Source organism: Eleutherodactylus coqui, chromosome 9 (genome assembly GCF_035609145.1).
Source record: "Eleutherodactylus coqui strain aEleCoq1 chromosome 9, aEleCoq1.hap1, whole genome shotgun sequence".
NCBI classification, from domain to species: domain Eukaryota; kingdom Metazoa; phylum Chordata; class Amphibia; order Anura; family Eleutherodactylidae; genus Eleutherodactylus; species Eleutherodactylus coqui.
Window position 1 is genome coordinate 153,665,646 of NC_089845.1, and position 22,717 is coordinate 153,688,362.

Below are 22,717 nucleotides of genomic sequence, written 5' to 3' on the forward strand. Positions count from 1 at the left end.
AAGTTGCCGCAGCGCGGGGATTCGGGTAAGTAGTAAACGTTTTTTTTTTTAACACATGCATTGGGTTTGTCTCGCGCCGAACGGGGGGGGGGGGGGGGGGGGGGCTATTGAAAAAAAACCAAAACCCGTTTCGGCGCGGGACAACCCCTTTAAGGGGAATCCAACCCAGAGAGGACTAGATGGTTGCGTCATCAGCTGCTGGCAGCCATAATAATCACTCATTGCACTGCTGAGCATTGAGTCTGTCTGGAGCCGCTCCGTCCCGTATCTGGGGGTCAGTCCTCCCTTGCAGCCCCCCTAGAATTATTGGAGAAGGATTGTGGATGCCATCAGCGTTAGGGCAGAGGAGGCGATAATGAGCTACAATGTCTCAGGGGCCCCTACTGCCCAGATGGCCCAGGACTAGGAGAGGGGACTGGTCGGGGCACAACCAGGAGGAGGTACAGCCCACACTCATCATCTCCTCCTAGGTAGCTTTAGGAGGAGAGAACTACAAGTCCCAGATTGTCCAAGCAGTCTGTGATGCCAAAAGACATTACAGGAAGGGATTATACAAAAAGAGAACTACAATTCCCAGCATGCTTAGCCTATTATGTGATATCAGTAGATATTGTAAGGAGGTGGTATAAGAGAGAACTACAACTCCCAGCATCCCCCGGGCTCCCAGCTCTCACACAATGGCTGACAGTCTATAGAAGAGGAGACCATGAATCCATCACCACACAGGAGCTCCGCCCCCTCGTGTCACATGACCATCATTATCGCTTGTCCTTCAGCCTCTACTTATCCTCGCCAATGCTGAGTCCCGCCCACTCACGTGACTGATGAACTGCGGTGACGTCACACAGGTCCTTTAGCCACAGTCTTTTATTCTTTCCATATTTGAGCCCCGCCCCCTTACGTGCTAGTAATACGCCGGTGACGTCATCCCAGGTCCTTCCAGCTGCAGGTCAGGTCCTGCTGGTAGTCCCTGGTGTTCTCTCTGTTATCAGCCATTCTCCCAGCTGTAAGGTAAGCTTCCATCACGTTTCTGTGCTTGTAGTGACGCTGTGATACCGTCTGCTGGGGTCATACATGTTACATGTGGAGGTTCCTCCCCGCCGCTCACATCTCCTGGATTGGGGGTCAGTATTGGGGTATGATGAGAGGAGGCGCAGATTGGGACACATTTATCACAATGGCGCACGCGGAGCGATACGGTATGTTAGACGCATTCCTCTTCCGTGCTCTTACTCGTGGTTGGGGGTCACAGATTTAGTGCGATTTGTTCCTTGGCCACGCCCATTTTCTAGACTCTTTTCGAAACTGTCAAAGAAAGTGCGAAATGTCTAAAACACGAACTTCCTGCCCAGCAAGGACGGCCATGTTTATAATCAGTTTACGTGTTTTGGGCGCAGACTGTTTTAAAAAAGTTGCACATAATGATTAATTAGACATTTACAGTAAAGGGGTGTGGCCAGCGGCGGAGGACGTGTAACCCTCACCGCCGGCACATCGCCACCCGCCGTACCTACTCCAATACTCAGGCCTTCTGACAGCGCTGACCGGCGCGATGCTCTGCGGAAAGAACAAATGGAGGCGCTGGAACCCGCCAAATTCTTCCTCTAAGGATGGTGCCGGCCATCAGCCACACCGTGCCGCTTCTCCAATGCCTCCTGTAAACGCCCAGCGGAAGTGAGGGATCTATCGCTATTGCCTAATGCCCCATCTACACGGGGCGACAGGCGTCTGTATGAGTGCACCAGCGCCTGATGTCACCGCTAATTGTTTGCGCAGGATGTTCGGAGGGCAGATCACCGCTAACTTGTCGCTCAGCGCTTGACGTTGTATGTGAGACACGGAGCGGCAGCGTTCAGACGCAGCGAGGAGGGAGCGATCCGACAATGATTCTTATGCCAGCTGAAACTGAGCAACGAATGAAAAGTGCGCAGCGGCTCTCGTTTACACGTAACGATCGTCGTGTGTTTTCATTCAAATCTTGCGCAACAATGGTCACGTGTAAATGGGCCACAAGACTCTGCTAATACAGACGTCCCCGCGGCCGCACTGGGTCCGTAAAGGCATCCCCTGATGTATCCATGAATAAAGCTGGTGGAGAGTCTTCTGCTGTCGCTGCGTTAACCCCTTCCCCTCCTCCTCCACACTCCTGGGATCTTCTAGGACAATCCCCCCGTACAGCACATGGGTGCGCCGCTCCTGTTACTGAAGCGTTGGTGCGTTCCTCGCTGACGGCCCTCCAACTTTGTTTTCGAAGACCTTCAGCAAGCATGTTCCTCCAGAAATGACATCACTTGGCGACCGCGCTTCCTATGATAAGAATAAAATGGCGGAATTAACGTCTGCTCGTTGCTGTTGTGTTACTTTATGGAAGGCGAACTGATAACCATGAAGTTAAGTCGCTGATATCGGAGATGGATCCAGACGGAACAATGTGAGACTCGGAGGTCAAAGAGGAGGTCTAAAGAGGTTTCCTTCTGATGCCACCCAGCACGACTCAACCATTGCCTGAGCATACAGACTCCCGGAGCCTAAATCTGTCCTTGCACCCGCACCGAGGGACGTCAGCACCCGGACCGAGGGACGTCAGCACCCGGACCGAGGGACGTCAGCACCCGCACCGAGGGACGTCAGCACCCGCACCGAGGGACGTCAGCACCCGCACCGAGGGACGTCAGCACCCGCACCGAGGGACGTCAGCACCCGCACCGAGGGACGTCAGCACCCGCACCGAGGGACGTCAGCACCCGGACCGAGGGACGTCAGCACCCGGAGACATTCTTTCCACCTAAAAGAAAAATGACTGGGAGCCGCTGGGATCTCGCCTGCAATTCCAGACTGCTTAGAAAATATCTCACTGCTTGTAGACGTCTCCACAGCAGCGCTCCTGAGGAGGAGAGCAGCGAGCACCCAATATTACATGAACATGGCAGGGCATAGAAATGGGGCTTCCTGGTAAAGCTTTATACGAAAAATGTTACAAGATTCCTTGGTCAGTCACCGGAGGAAGCCCTACAGCTCCGCAAGACAGGAGTCTCCTTCCAAAATACTTCCATGGGTCAACTGGAGAAAGAAACTCCTTGGTGATCGCCGCTCCAGGTGATCACTGCTCGCATGACAAAACACGCTGGAATGAACCACATTCATATAAAACTGAGGACTTCTTTCCATTTCGGAGGACCCTTTCCTACTTGGCCATACCTAGCGCGTAATCTACCGGTAACTGATAAATCCAGTTTCCTGCCAGGACTGCGGTAACATGGAAACAATTTATTTTATTCTTTATTGATCCTCCATGTTTTAGGGCCCATGGTGCAGTTTATTACACCATTGTCTTTTCTAAACTGGATAGAGCTGCATTTACATATAATTACTTCTTGGCTGTGCTGTGGGTGGAGGGGATCTGCGGGGCCCTCTAAAAAGGAGACGATCCCTCCTGGGCCCTCCAATCTAAACAGATTTATTTGTTCCCGTTTTGGTATTTAAAGTAATGTCCATTAATGCTGAAGACCTCAACCTTCCCTCTAAGAGGTCAGTGGTATGGAAGGAAGCCCACACAACTGGTGCTGATATCATATGTGTTCACAAACACACTTCAATAAAGTAGATCTCTTCAGGTCCGCTCATGAACTATTCCCCAATATCTCTTCCAGCGGAGCATCCATCGCTGTCAAAGATACTGTTGCATTTCTTCAAAAGGAAATTGTGGCTGAAATTGGTCGATATGTCATTTTGGTTTGCTCCATCAATACTGCCAAGTGTACCATATCTGCAGTGTACGCTCCCAACTCTAAATAACATACATTTAATAATAATCTTTATTTATACAGCGCCCATGTATTCTGCAGTGCTTACAGAACAGAGGGAACAAAGACAAAACCACGGTTACATGTAGTAATCGATTGATGGAAACAATAGGGGTGAGGGTCCTGCTCCAACGAGCATACATACTACAAGTAATGGGGGGATACAGAAGGTAAAGGGGCTGGAGATGGGCACGGTATGGCGAGGTGGAGAGTGAGGGATGCTATACACATAGACAATGGTCAAATTGATCCTTATGGTGGCCGAATTGGTATAACTGCAGGGGGCGGTTGATTGCAATCAGTAGAACATTTACTAAAAAGATCCTTAAAATCATACACCAATCTAAAGTAGGCTCTTTATTACTATTAGGCGACTTTAACAAGACTCTCTGGCCCTCAGTGGACTCTTCTGGTACCAGAGCCACCGATCAACCAACTCTGTTGTCTCCCTTTTTAATACGACTTATTGGATATTTGGTGTCCATAACCTCAAACTGAACGTGAATATACCTTCTTTTCGCACCCTCGTAGGGTATATAGTAGGTAGGTCCTCCATCTTGGTCAGACCACGCTCCTATATCTGTCAGTCCAAGAACAATGTAACCAACCAACAACTAAATTTGCCAGCTTAATAATTCTATATTACAAAACCCCAAAGACGCTCCTCAATGGTCACAATCACTTCTTGATTATTTTGAGCTCGGCGATCATCGTGGGCTTTCTGACTCTACCTTGTGCTGCGCCAACAAAGCGCTTGTTGGAGGCCATTTTATAAAACAAGCCTCTTATGATAAAACTGAAATGTTTTATTGCTATCGTTGCAAACACAACTTTGTACATTAGATAGACTGAACAAAGCCTCTTACTCTTCAGATAGAGCCAACGAAATATCTGCTCCTCACCAACCACTCCCAGAGCCTGATATCTATGACCACGATTTAGCTTTAATGAAACTGAAAATAACCTATTACTGGCACGGTAATAAACCAGGAGCTACACTAGAGGAAAAAGCTAAATTTCATATACCTTTTTATTCATGATGCCACGAATAACAAACTATTCGCCCCTCAAGGTTTGATGATAGTTCTATTTACCAACCCACACACAATGACATTTTCCCCCTTTTTGAACCACTTAAACTTTACCCACGTTATCTTCAACCAAGTTGAATGTTCTGTCGCAAGGATTTGACTCTGCCGAGATTTAAAAAGCTATCAAAGCTCTTAATCGAACACATTTTCTGGCCCTGGTGGTCTTACAAATGAGTATTACAAGACCCATAAATTCACTTTAGCCCCTTGGCAACTATTTTGTTAAATATTCTAGTCAGGCAAGGAATGCGCCCCACCGGAGATACTGAAAGCACTCATTATCACCCTACCTAAACCGGGCAGCACCCGGGACGATCCATCTAATTTTAGACCCATCTCCCTTTTTAAATACAGACCTAAAACTTGATGCTAGAATACTAGTAAACAGGGTCTCGGAGGTTATGCCAAATTTAGTTCCCACAGATCAGGTAGGATTCATTAGGGGACGCCAGACCACCGATGGCACACGCCGAATTATATGTTATTTATGTAGTGTTGTCTTGGGGAATGCCTTCTATGTTTCCCACCTTGGATGTGGAGAAGGCGTTCTACAGTGTAGATTGGGGCTATCCCAGAAAGGTATTATTAAAATTCAGCTTGGGGGCCCCTTGGTTTCTTCTGTAATAGCCTTGTACTCTTGCCCTTCAGTTGAGGTGTACTCATCTGGTTCAGTCTCACAATCACTTAAAGGGGTTGTCTCGCGAAAGCAAGTGGGGTTAAGCACTTCTGTATGGCCATATTAATGCACTTTGTAATATACATCGTGCATTAAATATGAGCCATACAGAAGTTATTCACTTACCTTCCCTGCGCTGGCGTCCCCGTCTCCATGGCTCCGTCTAACTTCAGCGTCTAATCGCCCGATTAGACGCGCTTGCGCAGAAGGGTCTTCTGCCTTCGGGTCTGTCCGGCAGCAGCGGCGTTCTGGCTCCGCCCCCTTCTACGCATCATCGCGTAGCTCCGCCCCGCCACGTGTGCCGATTCCAGCCAATCAGGAGGCTGGAATCGGCACACGTGATGGGGCGGAGCTACGTGATGATGCGTAGAAGGGGGCGGAGCCAGAACGCCGCTGCTGCCGGACAGACCCGAAGGCAGAAGACCCTTCTGCGCAAGTGCGTCTAATCGGGCGATTAGACGCTGAAGTTAGATGGAGCCATGGAGACAAGGACGCCAGCGCAGGGAAGGTAAGTGAATAACTTCTGTATGGCTCATATTTAATGCACGATGTATATTACAAAGTGCATTAATATGGCCATACAGAAGTGCTTAACCCCACTTGCTTTCGCGAAACAACCCCTTTAATATTTCAAATGGGACATGTCCAGGCTGCCCGTTATCACTGATAATATTTGTTTTAGCAATGAAGCTGTTAAGGTTGTGCTTCTGGGACCTGTGGTTCTACAAGTTTCCTTGTGCACACCTTCACAGGTAGTGGTTAATTGAGCTGGCTGGGTGTGGTATTCTCCAGCAGCCAATCCCCCTTGTTTGCGGCAGATAAATGCCAGCAAACTCTTGGGAGAGATTGCTGGTCATTTTAGTGTTTCACTGTTAATCCCACTCAGAGCTGGTGTTTGCATGCTTTGTCTGTAGTGTCCCTCTCTCCTTCCCTGATGACGGTCTGGACACCTGCTGTCCCTTCCCTCCTTGCGTTTTGGGGTGCGTGCATTGTGTAGTGTGTGGTACAGTGACCACACAGGTGCAGGCGACCCGCAGGTTTCTCCCTATCCCTGGTTAGTTGCGGCCCCCAGATGTCTGATGTCCTATGTGTGTGTCAGATGGGTGATGCTTGGCACTGTTCCCTATGTTAGCATGGTGGCTGACTTTATATTCCCCTGGTATGGGGACACTTGGACTGGTTGACTATTTGTATGCATGTGAGCTCTGGGTAGGGCTCCTGTTATATGTTGTATGCACAACCATGTCTAATGGTGTGAACAGTGACATGTGTTATGTCTGTGCAAGTGGCCACACATGTGTTATATGTACAGTCCTGTTCTATGTTCAGTGTGTGAACAGTGTCGTGTCCTGTGTGTTTTGTGCATCTTCTCCAGGTTCCTAATCAGGGATAGCCAGGTCCTAGATGAAGACAGTGGGGCAGACCTTATCGGGACAATCACCCCGCTTTTAGGCAGGCATTCCCCACTTTCCCTAATTAGTAAGGGACAGCAGTCCTTCCATCTCAGCCTGGAGACGTGCAATTTGTTAGTGCCAATGCCGAGTGAGTGTTTGCAGTTTTTAAATGGACACGCTTGCGTCCGTTCAGAGGACTGGCGCTTTAGTGCGCCGAGTGGACGTAACGAAAGCCTTTTAGTGTGTTTGGTGTCACCATAGGGAATATCGAACATTGTATTGGCCTTTTTGCGGATGATGTAATCCTTAGCTTGACTAAGTACAATCTAAGGACTTATTGAAAAAGTTAGCTTGGTAAGTTACTGTAAGATTAACACCTCTAAATTCGTAATTCTCAATAAGGGTATTCCTAAAACCACTTGTGAGTCTCTACACTAATGTAACTAAAAACCACGGAAAAAGAGAACCCTGCCTACAAGTCGGGTGATCGTCCCAATAAGGACGGCCCGACACAGGAACCTAGAGAACCTGACTGTCTCTAGATAGAAATGGGGAAAGAGTCAGGGAATATCAAACAGGGACGGAGCAACTACAGACACAGCAAACCACAGACGGGACATAGTTCACACCAGGTGTCTGCAGACATAGGATGTAGTTCAGACTTCGGCGTCCGCACACATACGGGCAGAGGGGAGTTCAGACAGAATATAGTTCACACGAGGTGTCTGCACACCTACAGATGGAAGGAACAACAAACAGAACATCATGCATGCAATCACCAGGGTTCTGCAAGGATAAGATGAGGCAAGTATAATGACCAGCACCCTCTAGCAAGGAAGGGCCTGTATTTATATGCACAGACTGGCAGTGATTGGCTGCCTCAAGAAATCCACAGAATCAGCCAGCCAAATCAACCACCCCTGCAGCAGTGTGCTCCTGGAAGTACATAGTACCCGAGTACAAAGGCTACCCGAGCAATCCAGGACTCGCAGAACTTCAGGCGTGCTCTAAAAACGCACCTCTTCAGGGAGGCATACCGCATTCCCTAAATAAAGCCCTCTGTACTCCACCTGATAACATGCTCCCTGACCTACTGACTGCAATCCCTGCTAGCCATCATAAACCGCTCCTGCAGTCATACGGTTTCTGTCGTCACACGTCTAAATGTCTGACCATTGTCTGTGTATAACATCGCTCACTCTCCACCTTGCCATACCGTGCACATCTCCAGCCCTTTACCTTCTGTATCACCCCACTATTCGTAGTATGTAAGCTCGTTGGAGCAGGATCCTCACCCCTATTGTTTCCATCAATTGATTACTATATGTAACCGTGGTTCTGTAATGTTTGTATTTTGTCTTTCTGTATCCCCCCTGTCTATGTAAGCGCTGCGGAATATGTTGGCGCTATACAAATAAAGTGTATTATTATTATTATTATTACATAGTACTACAAGCCCCAGGAGCATGACGTGATCATTTGTTATTTTGGGGGTGATGGATTCCCTTTCAATCATACCTTATACCATTTTCTTTAAAACAAGGAGAATTTTTGTTTTAAACACGTTACATCAGATCATGTTGGCCCATTTACAATGGACAATTGTTGTGGTAGATTACTTGCTTCTGAACAAATATTCGTTGTAATTGTATGAAAAGATTAAAGGGGTTGTCCCGCGCCGAAACGGGTTTTTTTTTTTCAATAGCCCCCCCGTTCGGCGCGAGACAAACCCGATGCATGTGTTGAAAAAAAAAACCGGATAGTACTTACCCGAATCCCCGCGCTCCGGTGACTTCTTACTTACCTTGCGAAGATGGCCGCCGGGATCTTCACCCTCGGTGGACCGCAGGTCTTCTGTGCGGTCCATTGCCGATTCCAGCCTCCTGATTGGCTGGAATTGGCACACGTGATGGGGCGGAGCTACGAGGAGCAGCTCTCCAGCACGAGCAGCCCCATTCAACATGGAGAAGACCGGACTGCGCAAGCGCGTCTAATAGGGCGATTAGACGCTGAAAATTAGACGGCACCATGGAGACGGGGACGCTAGCAACGGAACAGGTAAGTGAATAACTTCTGTATGGCTCATAATTAATGCACAATGTACATTACAAAGTGCATTAATATGGCCATACAGAAGTGTATACCCCAACTTTGTTTCGCGGGACAACCCCTTTAATGACACAAAGTAACTATTTCCGTCGATCTTGCTACAAACTCTCAAACCGCTGATCCTTCATTGGTGGTGTGAAAAACAATTTTGTTCCCTCTAAAAGGTCCTTCTTATCACAGGCATCTATGGAGACTGATCAATGGAAGTTTTGGCTGTACTTTCTTCCCCTTTGCATTCTCTACTGTTTGGTTGAAGAGTATTTAAAGGTTTAGCAGTTTGCACAGCTTTTAAGGTTTATCTCTGGTTTGGGGCAATACAGGCTAATATTTTTTGTATCGTGTGCATCAACCAAAGCTTCTTATGTGTCCCCATCTATTGTTACCCACAGCTGTATTAAAGTATAATTGCTGGGGGGGGGGGAAACACGAGCACAGTTACAAAATCTCTATCTATATAAATGATCAGATGGACAAATTCCTTATCAAGGCATCACTTTAACATTTTCTATCTCTCAACTAGGAACCAATAACTTTAAAGCTTGACTCACAATTTTGGAAAAATATATTAAAAACTATACTCTTCTATTGGTTTCTTGGATAGGTCATATTGCTATAGTTAAAATGGTATTACTCCCCAAAATCTTATATTTTGCTTCTTCCTATGATTGTACCCAATAGCATCCTAAATAGAATACTAAGTCTATTGATGCGCTTCATATGGCATAACGAAAAATTGTGATTATGATCAAAAGTTCTAAATCTCCACCCCTCACATGGCGGCTTGGGTATACAAGATTTTTACTATGCCTCACTACTTGATGAGTTAAAAAGCTGGTGGGTGGATGACCCTTCTATGCACTGGATTCTCAAAAACTTTTGAATATTTTTTTATGGCTCTCGATACTAACTAAAATATCCCCTACAATATTGGCCACTTTATTCATTTGGAACAAAATGTCCTTATTACCAAACTTCCTCCCCTTTTCAAACTTCTAAAATACCCTTAGTAGTGATTCAATGACTAATTCCAGATATAAATTTTGATGCCTGGTATGGCAGGGGTATTTCTAAACTGAAGAACTTACTTTAAGGACAGAAATGTAAAGTCTTTCACACATCTGCATGAAATCGTTCCAATTGCCATATAAAAAATGTTTAAAAATATTTTCACCTACAACATTTCTGAGCCTCACCTGGCCACCTGATTATTACCCCCTTTACAAAGTATGAATTCTTTTTATACAATCAGAGGAAATGAACTGGGACATTTCTAAGGGCCCACTTACACGGAAAGATGATTGCTCAAAAATCGCTCAAATGGCAGTTTGAGTGACCGTTTTGAGCGATCATTTTGCATAAGCTTTTAAGTAGCTAATTATCTAAAGAGTTTATCAACGTGTAAATGAAGGTGGACACTGTATGCAGAAGACAGCGGGAGCGCTGTCATCTGCATACAGCTGCTTTGTTCTCGGAGCTATCAGCTGGTATCCAGCTGAGAGCTCCGAGTGGGATACAAGCTGAAAGAATACTATCAATGGTATCCCACTGATAAGGGTCATTACTGACTTTAAGCTTGCTAAAAGTTAGTGATGAACGAATAGTGCATTATGGCCGCGTGTTGAGACACAACGATTATCGCTCAAAAGATGGCTTTTGAGCGATAATCGTTGTCTAAATGGGCCTCAAGGCATATATGGCATTATCACACCATCCCCACTTATCTGCTCTTCCTTTCCAATCCCAATGGAAAAAGGATCTCCAAGAGTCCTTCAATGAGTTTTAAGCTTAACCTTAAAACTTCCTATTGTATAAATTGTCTGGAAGCCGACAGGAAACTCCTGTATAGATGGTACCTAACCCCTTATCGTCTAGCTGAAATTTCATTTGTTGGAGATGCCATAAACTTTTTGGCTCATTGATACACATCATGATGGTCATCTGAACCTCTTAATCCACTATGGGATCAGGTGCATCAAGTACTATGTTTGATTTTACAAGCCAATCTCAATTGGTGTTCAAGTATAGCCCGTTTATCATTTCGGTATAGATAGCTATACCACCTCCGACTTATTTATTATCTCATGTGGTAACGGCAACCAGAACATCCAAAGATAGAAGATGGAGCAGCTCTGACATCCCTTCTTTGACTGAAGTATTTTTGATGGTCCACTATAACTGGTTAATGGAACATTTGATCGCTCCTAGAATGGGCCCACTAGAAAAATTTAGATTTTTCATTGGATGAAGTGGCTCAATTCTCTGGATACACAAGATATTTTCTCCCAGTATTCATTAAACATTGGGTATACACGTAGATTAATATAACTTTTTGACTTTATAAAAGTACCTTAACTAATCATATCAGCGCAACCAATCTATTTTATTAAAGCTCACTGTTGACCAGTTTTCTACTGTTGCTTTTAGTTGTTCTTTTCCTTGTTGTTTCCTACCTATTTCACAACCACAATATGTATGAGATGACCATTATGAAGGATTCCGGACCTAGCTCTGTCATTGTATATCTTGACCTCTAGAGCTCTATTTATTCATTTGGTTTCTATAGACATAAATGCAAAATATAATGTACATACTACCTAAATGACCTTACGACTACTGTGTGCTATAATGGCCCTGCATTTAGGCCGACTGCACACGGCTGGATTTACATTGCAGAATCTGAAACAGGCATATGCCTCTGGATTCCGCAGCAAATATCGCCCATAGCATGCATGGAAAAGTTTTTGTTTTTTTTTTGTTTTTTTTCCCTGTACACGAATGGAAATCAGTTGTGATTTCCACTCGCAGAGTTGAAGTCAATGAAGCCGTCCGACCTGCGGCCCTTCCGCAATGATATTGTGGAAAGGTCGCGGGAAAAGAATAGATTTAAGAAAGAAAAAACTGCATTGTGCATGTCCGATGTCTCGCCGTGCGGACCGACGATCCACAGTACAGAAAGGAAAAAAAAAATGACAGGTACACACTGATGCCGGCTTGGCACAGGCTCAGATTCCGCTGCAGGCTACCGCATGTGGAATCCGACCCGGTCGAGTGCAGCCAGCCTGAATGTCTATCTTGTGGTCATATTAGTACCCCTTACTTGCATTTTATTACTTGGATTGTGAATTGTGATCTCTATGCTTTATAATTGTACTCTCCTTTAATAAAAACCCAATAAAATATTTGTCAAAGAAACTTACACTAAAATTCATCTATCTCCATTATTTTGGATTCAGATGGCCCTAAACTGTGTCCCTTCCCAGTAATACATGCTGGATGAGAGGTCTGTGTGTCCAGGATGCTGCTGCCTTCACTAGTTCTCATACATTTGCATAACTTCCATTCTGGACTGCTTCCTCCTATAGCTCCTCAGAGAATCCCCCTATAATCCATGTGGTGACGGCTCTGAGAAGCTTTTGTCTGGATGCTCTATAAGTGAGGTTCTGTATATTACATATAATGATGTCCCTGTAGGATTTACAGCTGCTCCTTTCTTCATAAAGGTTCCTGCAGTTCTACAACCTCCAGTTCATTCGTTTTCTTATCTTCTTATCCAATACGCTCCTTCTGAATGATCCACCAAGGATGGATAAGAACAGGAAGGAGATCACCAGAAGAATATTAGACTTCACCTTGGAGATCCTCTACCTGCTGACCGGAGAGGTGAACTTTTCTACATTTGTATCATCTTTATTGTAGTATTTACCAAGTCATCAGGAAGGGAAAGCCATAATGGGGAGAAATAGAAAGAATTCAGTGAACTTTATAAAAGGCTTCCAAGTCACCAGCAGAAAACATGAAGATTAGCCACTAATATGGCCAGTTATGTATCATGTAATCAATGTACTGATAGTAATGTTATAGGAGTAATGAGAATGGTAAGTAGGCAGGTTGTAACCAGGAGAGGAGCACCGGGGCAAGAGGATCAGAGGCTGAAGTGTAGACTCGGAGGAGGAGAAGGCCGGGAACAAGAGAGTCAGAGGCCGGAGTGTAGCCGAAAGGGAAAGAGGAGGAGAGAGCCAGGAACAAGAGGATCAGAGGCCAGAGTGTAATCTTGGGGGTAGGAGGTTTGGGCTGGGAACAAAAGGATCAGAGGCTAAAGTGTAGTCTGGGGGGGGAGGAGATTTGTAAAGCGAACCAGAGGATCAGAGGCCGGAGTGTAGTCTGGAGGAGAGGCTTGGGAACAAGAGGATCCAAGGCTGAAGTGTAGTTTGGAGGAGAAGGAGAGGGCCAGGAGAAAGAGTATCAAAGGCTGGAGGGGAGGAGGAGGAAAGGACCAGGAACAAGAGGATCAGAGGCTGGAATGGAGGATGAGGAGAGTACCAGGAGAAAGAGGATCAGAGGCTGCAGTGTAGTCTGGAGAGGGGGAGAGGATCAGAGGCTGGTTGGGAGGAGGAGGTGGAGAAGAAGAGGACCGAAACGAGGATCAGAGAATGGAGTGTAGTCTGATAGGGAAGAGGAGGAGAGGGCCAGGAACAAGAGGATCAGAGGCTGGAGAGGAGGAGTGGCCAGGAGAAAGAGGATCAGAGGCTGCAGTGTAGTCTGGAGAGGAGGAGAGGGCCAGGAACAAGAAGATCAGAGGCTGGAGGGGGGGGGGGAGAGGGAGAGGGCCTAGAACAAGATGATCAGAGGCCAGAGTGTAGTCTGGTAGGGAGGTGGAGGAGAACTATTTAAAATAAATAACTTGGAAAACCACTTTAATGACTTCTACAGCTAAATGCCAAAAGGTGTTTCCATTAAAGGTGGTGTTTTACTTGAACCTTTTTTTTAAGAACCTGGCCATGCCATAAAATAACCAAAGAAGCAGCAGTACTCGTCTTTCTTCTTCTACCAGGAGATGGTTCAGCAGTTCAGTTGTAGTGAGAGTGGAACAGTCCTGCATGTACTTCAAGAGTACAACGGGCTATCCTGAAAGAAGTGAGAAGGCAAGGGGAACAGCAAAAGACCTACAGAAGACTCTACAAATCATAGAAACCTCTGTCCACATGTCCACTGTTAGAATACCTCTGCAGCGCCACCTATTGGATGGCAGCCTTTTTAAAAAAATCAAAGTGACTTCATAACAAGTCTTGTTATAAAGTAGCTTTGATTTGAAGTAATGCTGCCATCCAATAGGTGGCACTGCAGAGGTATTTTGGCATCTTCCTTTTTTGCATAAATTACCCAGAGAAGCTGGCATGGCCTTATGTCTACTTACCTATTAGGTGACCCTACACCTCTCCTTGGGGAGAGACTATACCATCCCCTGACCCACTTGCTCCCTAAGTGTCTCCACACACTTTTTGGGGGCTCTCCTTAAGGAGAGACGACACCCCTCCTGATCCACTGCTAGAGACACTCTGACCAATAATGGTGATCATGGAAGGACACCACGAAGTAAGCTGCTGCTATTCAAAAATATAACTTTACAGGCAAGTTTACGTTTACCCAAGACCACCTGGATGTCCCACATTGCTTCTTGGAAATATTTTATGGACCGTTAAGTAGAAATTTTTTAGCACAAATGCAGAATGCTATGTTAGGAGGAAGAGCACAAGACACCAACACCGACTCATCCAACTGTGAAGATGTTGGAGGGATCATCTTAGTTTGGGGCTATGTTGGAGGGATCATCTTAGTTTGGGGCTATGTTGGAGGGATCATCTTAGTTTGGGGCTATGTTGGAGGGATCATCTTAGTTTGGGGCTATGTTGGAGGGATCATCTTAGTTTGGGGCTATGTTGGAGGGATCATCTTAGTTTGGGGCTATGTTGGAGGGAGCGTCATAGTTTGGGGCTATGTTGGAGGAGGGCGTCATAGTTTGGGGCTATGGTGGAGGGGGCGTCATAGTTTGGGGCTATGGTGGAGGGGGCGTCATGGCTTGGGGCTATGGTGGAGGGGGCGTCATGGCTTGGGGCTATGGTGGAGGGGGCGTCATGGCTTGGGGCTATGGTGGAGGGGGCATCATGGCTTGGGGCTATGGTGGAGGGGGCGTCATGGCTTGGGGCCGTGGTGGAGGGGGCGTCATGGCTTGGGGCCGTGGTGGAGGGGGCGTCATGGCTTGGGGCCGTGGTGGAGGGAGCGTCATGGCTTGGGGCCGTGGTGGAGGGAGCGTCATGGCTTGGGGCCGTGGTGGAGGGAGCGTCATGGCTTGGGGCCGTGGTGGAGGGGGCGTCATGGCTTGGGGCCGTGGTGGAGGGGGCGTCATGGCTTGGGGCCGTGGTGGAGGGGGCGTCATGGCTTGGGGCCGTGGTGGAGGGGGCGTCATGGCTTGGGGCCGTGGTGGAGGGGGCGTCATGGCTTGGGGCCGTGGTGGAGGGGGCGTCATGGCTTGGGGCCGTGGTGGAGGGGGCGTCAGGGCTTGGGGCCGTGGTGGAGGGGGCGTCAGGGCTTGGGGCCGTGGTGGAGGGGGCGTCAGGGCTTGGGGCCGTGGTGGAGGGGGCGTCAGGGCTTGGGGCCGTGGTGGAGGGGGCGTCAGGGCTTGGGGCCGTGGTGGAGGGGGCGTCAGGGCTTGGGGCCGTGGTGGAGGGGGCGTCAGGGCTTGGGGCCGTGGTGGAGGGGGCGTCAGGGCTTGGGGCCGTGGTGGAGGGGGCGTCAGGGCTTGGGGCCGTGGTGGAGGGGGCGTCAGGGCTTGGGGCCGTGGTGGAGGGGGCGTCAGGGCTTGGGGCCGTGGTGGAGGGGGCGTCAGGGCTTTGCTCCTCCAGAGCCTGGACGCCCTGTGATTAGAGAGAAAAATAAATTCTAGGGTGAATCAGAACATCTAGGAAAATGTAAAGGCAGCTGTCCATGACCTCAAGCTGAGGAGACGTTTAGTGATGCAACAAGGCCATGATCCAAAGACACAAGTAAATCAATTGAAGAATGGCGGAGAAGAGTGTTTGTGTTCTAGAATGAGTAGGTTATAGTCTTGACCTTAACCCTTTTGTAGATGCTTTTGGCGTAACCTGAAAGGGGCTGTACACACAGGGCATCCCAGAAATATTGGTAAACTGAAGGACAATTGCTGGGGAAAAAGGCCCCGAATTCCTCCTCAATGCTATGAAAATCTTCTATGCAGCTACAAGAAATGTTTTGTATGGGTGATTGCTGCTATAGGGGGATCTGCAGGTTTTTTAATTACAAGGCTTCATGTATTTTTCTTTCTCCCTGCACTAAGGAAATCAATAAAAGACATGAATGGTACAACAGTCAGTTAGTTATATTCTATGTGTCTGTAATTGAGGCTTAGATACAAAGGGGGATGTGAGGTCACTTATTATTGTGTACATGATGATATTTCTCAGTGTCTCTCCATACACAGGATTACACAATAGCGAAGAAGACATCGGGGTACGGTGTGACTCCCATCATCCATCTCCAGGAGTCAGGAGGATGGAGCAGGAGTCATTTCCCCATCACAGAGCCTCCCTCCCCGATACATGAGCAGAAGATCCTAGAGCTCACCAACAAGATGATAGAGCTGCTGACAGGAGAGGTGATGCTGCGGGGGATGGGGGACATTATACAGTAACAGGAGGGGTCTGGGTGATGACTGGATATTGTGTTGTCAGGTTCCTATAAGGTGTCAGGATGTGGCTGTCTATTTCACCATGGAGGAGTGGGAGTATATAGGAGGACACAAGGATCTGTACGAGGACATCATGATCGAGGATCACCGGCCTCTTACATCAAAGGGTAAGGAGAGACACCTATATATATACTATGTCTTATATTCCTTGTTGTCCATTACTGTGGGTACAGGCTGGCACTAGCAGCTGTTTTGAAACCTTTAAAATGACTCTCCAGGCTCCGCTCACTAAGGCTCATTTTCCTTAGGACACATGTAGTAGTTATCAGATAGATATATATATCTAACACAAAAAAATGTATACTCGTTTTATTGGAAAATGAGCAGAACATGGAGTGTCATCTCTGTATAGTTAGGAACCAGATAAGTACAAAATTGATGTTTCAGACTATAACCGTCATAATACATCATGCCAGTGAGAAATGAGAAGGTTGCTGGGGGTTACTATAGAGGGGTCAACTGCTTCTGAAATCCTCTCCTGGGGGCAGGTAGAAGAGAGGTTAGCGCCCTTGGGGAATACAGAGTAGAAGGTGAGTTACGCTACACTCCTCAGACTTTGTCAAATTTATCAGGATATACAATTTGATTAAATTCAACCACAGAAATAACCAATTTTTTCCACATGGATAAAGAGGGGTGCTTACGATCCATCCACCATAATCTACCAATCAATGGATAGTAGGTTACTAGTAATTATTAGGAAATTACAGTACCAGTGTGGGTGTATAATGTGCCACACAGCTGTGCTACATGGTACATCCATTATGATCCCCACAGATCTCACACACAGCTCTACTACATCCATCCTGATTCCCACACATTACACACACAGCCCTGCTACATGGTACATGCATTATGATCCCCACACATCACACACATACAGCTGTACTACATCCATCTTGATTCCTGCACAAGAGAAACACAGCTTGGCTCCTCCCACAGCTTGTGCCGTCACCGCGGGTCCTTTAGCTCACTGGATCTCTATGGTGTCGGTAGGTCGGTTAGAGACCGTGTTCTGTCAGGACCGCTGAGTTGTGTCTGAGATAATAACAACTTAGTTGTATTCTCACTTTGTTATTTTTGTCCTCCCCTTCCAAGAGCCCTAACGGTTTTGTTCTTCTGTTGGTCAGGCACTGTGTTTTATATATCCTGTAGGACCTGTGATGATGTCACCAGGGGGTGTAGCATGAGAAGAACCCACATACAGTACTTTCTACCAGCTTGACTCCTCCCACTGCAGTGACGTCACTACAGGTCCTTTAGCTCACCGGATCTCTGTGGTGGCGGTAGGCCGGTGTCTTCTGTCAGAACTGCTGACTTGTGTCTGAGATAATAACGGCTTAGTTGCATTCTCATTTCGTCATTTTTCATGATGTCACCAGGGGTGGAGCATAAGAAGCACTCAGACCTACTAAAAAAAAAGGTTGTTAGCCGTTTGATACATGACCCAGGGGAAGGGAATTGTGTGTTCAGAGCAAGTTTGATCTGTATGTAACGGAAAAACGGAGTATGAGGGAGACTGTACTTTGTTTGTAATTGGTCAAAAGAGGCCATGGTGTTTTATACGCACATATCTCCTAGATTATATATGCCACACTGTTCCCATACATGAGCAATTGGTAAAGAACATAGTTTAGGGAGACCTTAGTTGCACCACATGGTCATATCAGCTAAAGTATTCCTAAAGTAATTGACTTACAATTCCTCCATACACTCAAAGCCAAATTATGTATAGGCAAAAGGTTACCCAGGTGTGTTGAAGGCGGTTGAAGTACAGGCCAGAGGGTATTAATTCGTATGAAATATGATAGGTGCCCCTCTGACTTGGGGAGAGGATCGGTTTTCACCCAGGGTCGAAGCACCCACTTCTTGCTTTGAACGCTGAAGTGTGGAAAGTCGTAATTTGGGTGGAGAGTTTCCCCAAATAAATGCCGACCTAAAAGAATCCATTGCACAAAAAATCTGCCAGGAACAAGAACCGAAGTGTGTTGTAAAACATAGGCACTTAGGTAGCACTATCCTTTTAATAAGATGTATGTGCCCAGTAACTGAAAGCGGGAAAGTGATTATACCAACGATCCAGGGAGCGTTTATAGTCATTAGAAATCTGAATACCAAGGTATTTAAATGTACTAGTTCTAGGAAGACCACAGAGTGAGTCTTGGTTCGATGTAGGGTTATCTCATGATGTAGGCATAAGCACTGACTTAGTCCAGTTAATACGGAGACCAGAGAATTCCCCAAATCTGTTAATATGATCGATCGCACACAGGAGAAATGTTACAGGATTAGACATAAATAGCATGAGATCATTCGCGTATACCACAACACGGTCTTCTCGCTTTTTTTATAGTTAGACCTTCATACCTTGTACTTTCCCTTTAGAATAATTACTATGGGTTCAATCGCCAAGGTGAACCCTAAAGGGGACTGGGGGAAACCCTGTCTAGTACCTCTGTGTAGTCAAAAGTTAGGGGAGTGACAGGCGTTTACTAAAACAGCAGCTAAGTGATTCTAAAACTTACTGAAAAGACCCACTTAATGAAGGTGTCACCTAAACCAAATCACTGAAGGGTATAAGGTAGAATAGGCCATTCTATAGAATCAAGCGCCTTTATAGCACCAAGGAAGGCTCTGGCCCAGTGTTCTTTCATAACTGCCCCAATCTGGGCTATTAGCTGGACTCTTCTGAGATTGTCCCTGGTGGATTTCTCTGGTCTTGATCTGGGTGAATTAAGTATAAAGTGACAGAGTTAAGGCGGTTTGCCATCATTTTGGTTAGCAGCTTTGTAATCAATGTTCAGTAATGAAACTGGTCGGTAAAAACTGCAGTCAAGGACTGTCGTTATCTGGTTTTAATCTAAATACATTGTTTGCTTCATAGAAGGATTCCGTCAGGGAGCCCCCCTGATATGCCGTATTATATACAGCTGGAAAGTGGGGGAGTATTATTTCTTGATACTTTGCATATACCTCAACTGGGCCTGGTGACCTACCCCTTGCTATATCACAGAGTGCGTCAGTGAGTTCGTCAAAAGTAAAAGGAGCGTCAATAAATCTTCGCTGGTCTAGAGTCCAATTTGGGAAGGTGCATCTATCAACATACGTGGTCAATTCTTATGGGATATAGTCAAATCTAGTATGATAAAGATGGCTGTAAAACTGTTGGACTCTCTCCCTTATGGAATCGCTATCTGTGAGGACCTCTCCCACATCAGAGCGAATTTGTAAAAAAGCAGGGGAGGTTGAGTTTTGATGAACTAAATGGGCTAAAAGGCTATTTGGTTGGTTACCCAACTTGTAATAGTGATAAAAGGAAGATCTTACAAGCCTTTTCCTGTAGCAGCAAAAGATATTGTCTGCCTTGTTGGTGCCATAGTGTTCTATCTTCATCAGAGGGGTCATTAATATATATTCATTCTGAAGCAGAATAACAAGAGGCCTTTTTGTCTCTTTTTTTGGGAGGAGGCCCGTTTGACAAAGGAAATTGCTGATTTTAAGCCGCCCCGAAGAAACTCCTTGAATGCATCCCAAAATACAAGAGAAATGAGTATGGAGGCCATTCTGTTCTAGGAATAAGTCGAGTTGATCTTGGATTCTGTCATGTGGATATAAAAGTTTTCGGCAAAAAGGATGGACCCTCCAGCCACTTTGAGCCACCCAGCTGCTACCGGTTTTTAATTCAGCCAAAAGTGGGGAATGGTCAAACACTGCCCTCGGGAGATAGTAACATTAATTGGAGCAGTACGGGCTCGAGCATTACCAGTCAATACGGGGGTAGGGAATTATTACCAATAGAATAAGAAAATACGTGACTTTCTGGGTGTCTAATTTTCCTAATGTCCTGACATCCCATCTCCTGAAGAAACTGAGCTAACGCAGTAGGATGTGCAGATATGCAAGGCGATGGTGTAATATAAAACCTATCTAAGGAAGTATTGAGTATCAGATTAACATCACCAATGCATATCATAGTTGCATTCGGGAATTGTATAGCGAACTGTGCTACCTGGTACAAAACCATCGCGGAGGGTAGAGATAAAGTCCCAAAATAATATATCGCTGTGATTCGATCAATGCTTGTACAAAAACAAAACGTCCTTTCAGTTCCCATCTAAATCTTTTATATACCAGAAAAGAAACCCCTCTAGAATAGAAGGAATAAGATGTGTATTGTCCACTAGTTCCATGGTTTCTGTAGCTCTACAATCTTATCAGGTATCTAATGGGTTTTCTGGATGCACACAATATGTGGATTATTTGTCCGAATGTATGAAAAAATCACGGTCCGTTTTCTAGACTTTCCATCCCTCTCACATTCCACGGCAATGGGGTAAAACTAGCTATCGTCCATGGAGAGATAAGGTAAATCCTAGGGATAGATACTCCAAGGGGAGAAAAATATGGGGCTGTGTCAAGATCACGGCCGCAAGTCTTTAGTGGTGTAGAATACAAACTGCATGATGGATATTGCTGAAATTATCTCGTCAGTACAGGTTTGAAATTTTATTTTTCAAACTTCATTTCCTAATTCTCGAAGTAGCATACATATGGTAAGAGATCAAGATCAATGTTACGGGCGAAAGTTAAATGTATATTTGTAGCACCCAGAGTCAAGGGACTTTCGATGGGCAAATAATGTAGATTAAAATGCGCTTTTATGAAACTTCAAGTGTATAAATTCAGTTTGTCATCATTATTGACGTCCCCTACTAGTATGATGGCCACTTGTGTATCGATTATCATGTTTTCACTGATTTCCTTTGTAGTCTGAGTAAGCCATCATTTCCCCAAACAGCAGTATTTCCAAACTGAGATGAAGACATTGGGATGAATCTACACACAGCCCAAGACTAATCTGTAATCCCTTCTTGTAATGATTCTCTTGTATGTTCATGATAACTGAACCAGAGCCTCTTCATCTTTACCAGGATGATTAGTATCCACATCCATGAGTTCAAATTGGTTTTCCAACTCCGGCCATATCGCTGGGGCTCCAGTAGCGCCAAACTCTCCTCACGACGCTCCGCCACCTGAGCCTTTAAGATGCTGCTGATAAGCCTCTTGACATTCGACATTAATGATTTTTAGACTTTTTGTACTTCACCCGATGATGTCGTACTGAGGTCAGACTCTTGTTGCTAGATACCTCGTAACATGTATGACGACAGTGTTAAATATCTCATTGCAAATTATATTATATTGATTTTTTTTTTTTAAACTTTCATATTTTTGTAACGCTCACCGGCCCAAATATAGTTCCTAAACTATAGAAGTATTCTACAGTAGCAAAATAAATTCTTAAATTTACTGGATAACCGTACATATGTCCTGGCATGCAATAGCTAGAGCCAGTGAACCTCATGAACAAATTCAAAACCGGTTATATTATAACACAGATCATTGAATTAACAGAACTCATGACTAGCCAAAGAATTTTACATGCCACCAAAAAACTACGGGGGCTGCACCCGATTGATGTTAATTAAAAGGGGCACAGAAAGGGGTCAAGAAGGGAGCCTGGTAACTACAGGCCGGTAAGTCTCCCTTCAATAATTGGAAAAATATTTGAGGGGTTTCTGAGAGACGCCATCCTGGAATACCTCAAGGAGAACGGTATAACTCCTCTTTGACATGGGTTCATGAGGGGTCAATCATGTCAGACCAATTTGATCAGCTTTTACAATCAAGTAAGTTCTAGGCTGGACCTGGGAGAGTCTATTGATCTTGTATATCTGGATTTTTCTAAAGCATTTGACATTGTGCCGCATAATAAGCTTATATATAAAATGAGACAGCTCGGTCTAGACGAAAACGTGTTTAGCTAGGTAAAGATCTGGCTCGGAGATAGAAAGCTATCAAAATTGGAATTATTTACCCTGGAAAAGACGGTTAAGGGGCGACCAAATAACTATGTATAAATACATTAGGAGACAATACAAGGAATATCTCCCATGATCTGTTTATACCCAGGACTGTGACTGTAACAAGAGGGCATCCCCTACGTCTAGAGGAAAGAAGGTTTCATCACCAACACAGAAAAGGGTTCTTTACTGTAAGAGCAGTCAGACTGTGGAACTCTCTGCCTGAGGACGTGGTGA

General features: G+C 45.7%; 1 protein-coding gene across 1 annotated transcript in view; it reads left to right on the forward strand.

Annotated features, from left to right (window-relative positions):
* The first annotated feature begins 986 nt into the window (after positions 1–986).
* The window catches only part of LOC136578537 (zinc finger protein 271-like), a 49,270-nt gene continuing 27,539 nt past the window's right edge, over positions 987–22,717 (forward strand). Inside the window, exons 1-4 of the mRNA XM_066578673.1 lie at positions 987–1,011; positions 12,574–12,733; positions 16,350–16,523; positions 16,600–16,723. Coding sequence (XP_066434770.1) covers positions 12,656–12,733; positions 16,350–16,523; positions 16,600–16,723 — 376 coding nt within the window. The 5' untranslated portion in view covers positions 987–1,011; positions 12,574–12,655. The remainder of the gene's footprint in view (positions 1,012–12,573; positions 12,734–16,349; positions 16,524–16,599; positions 16,724–22,717) is intronic.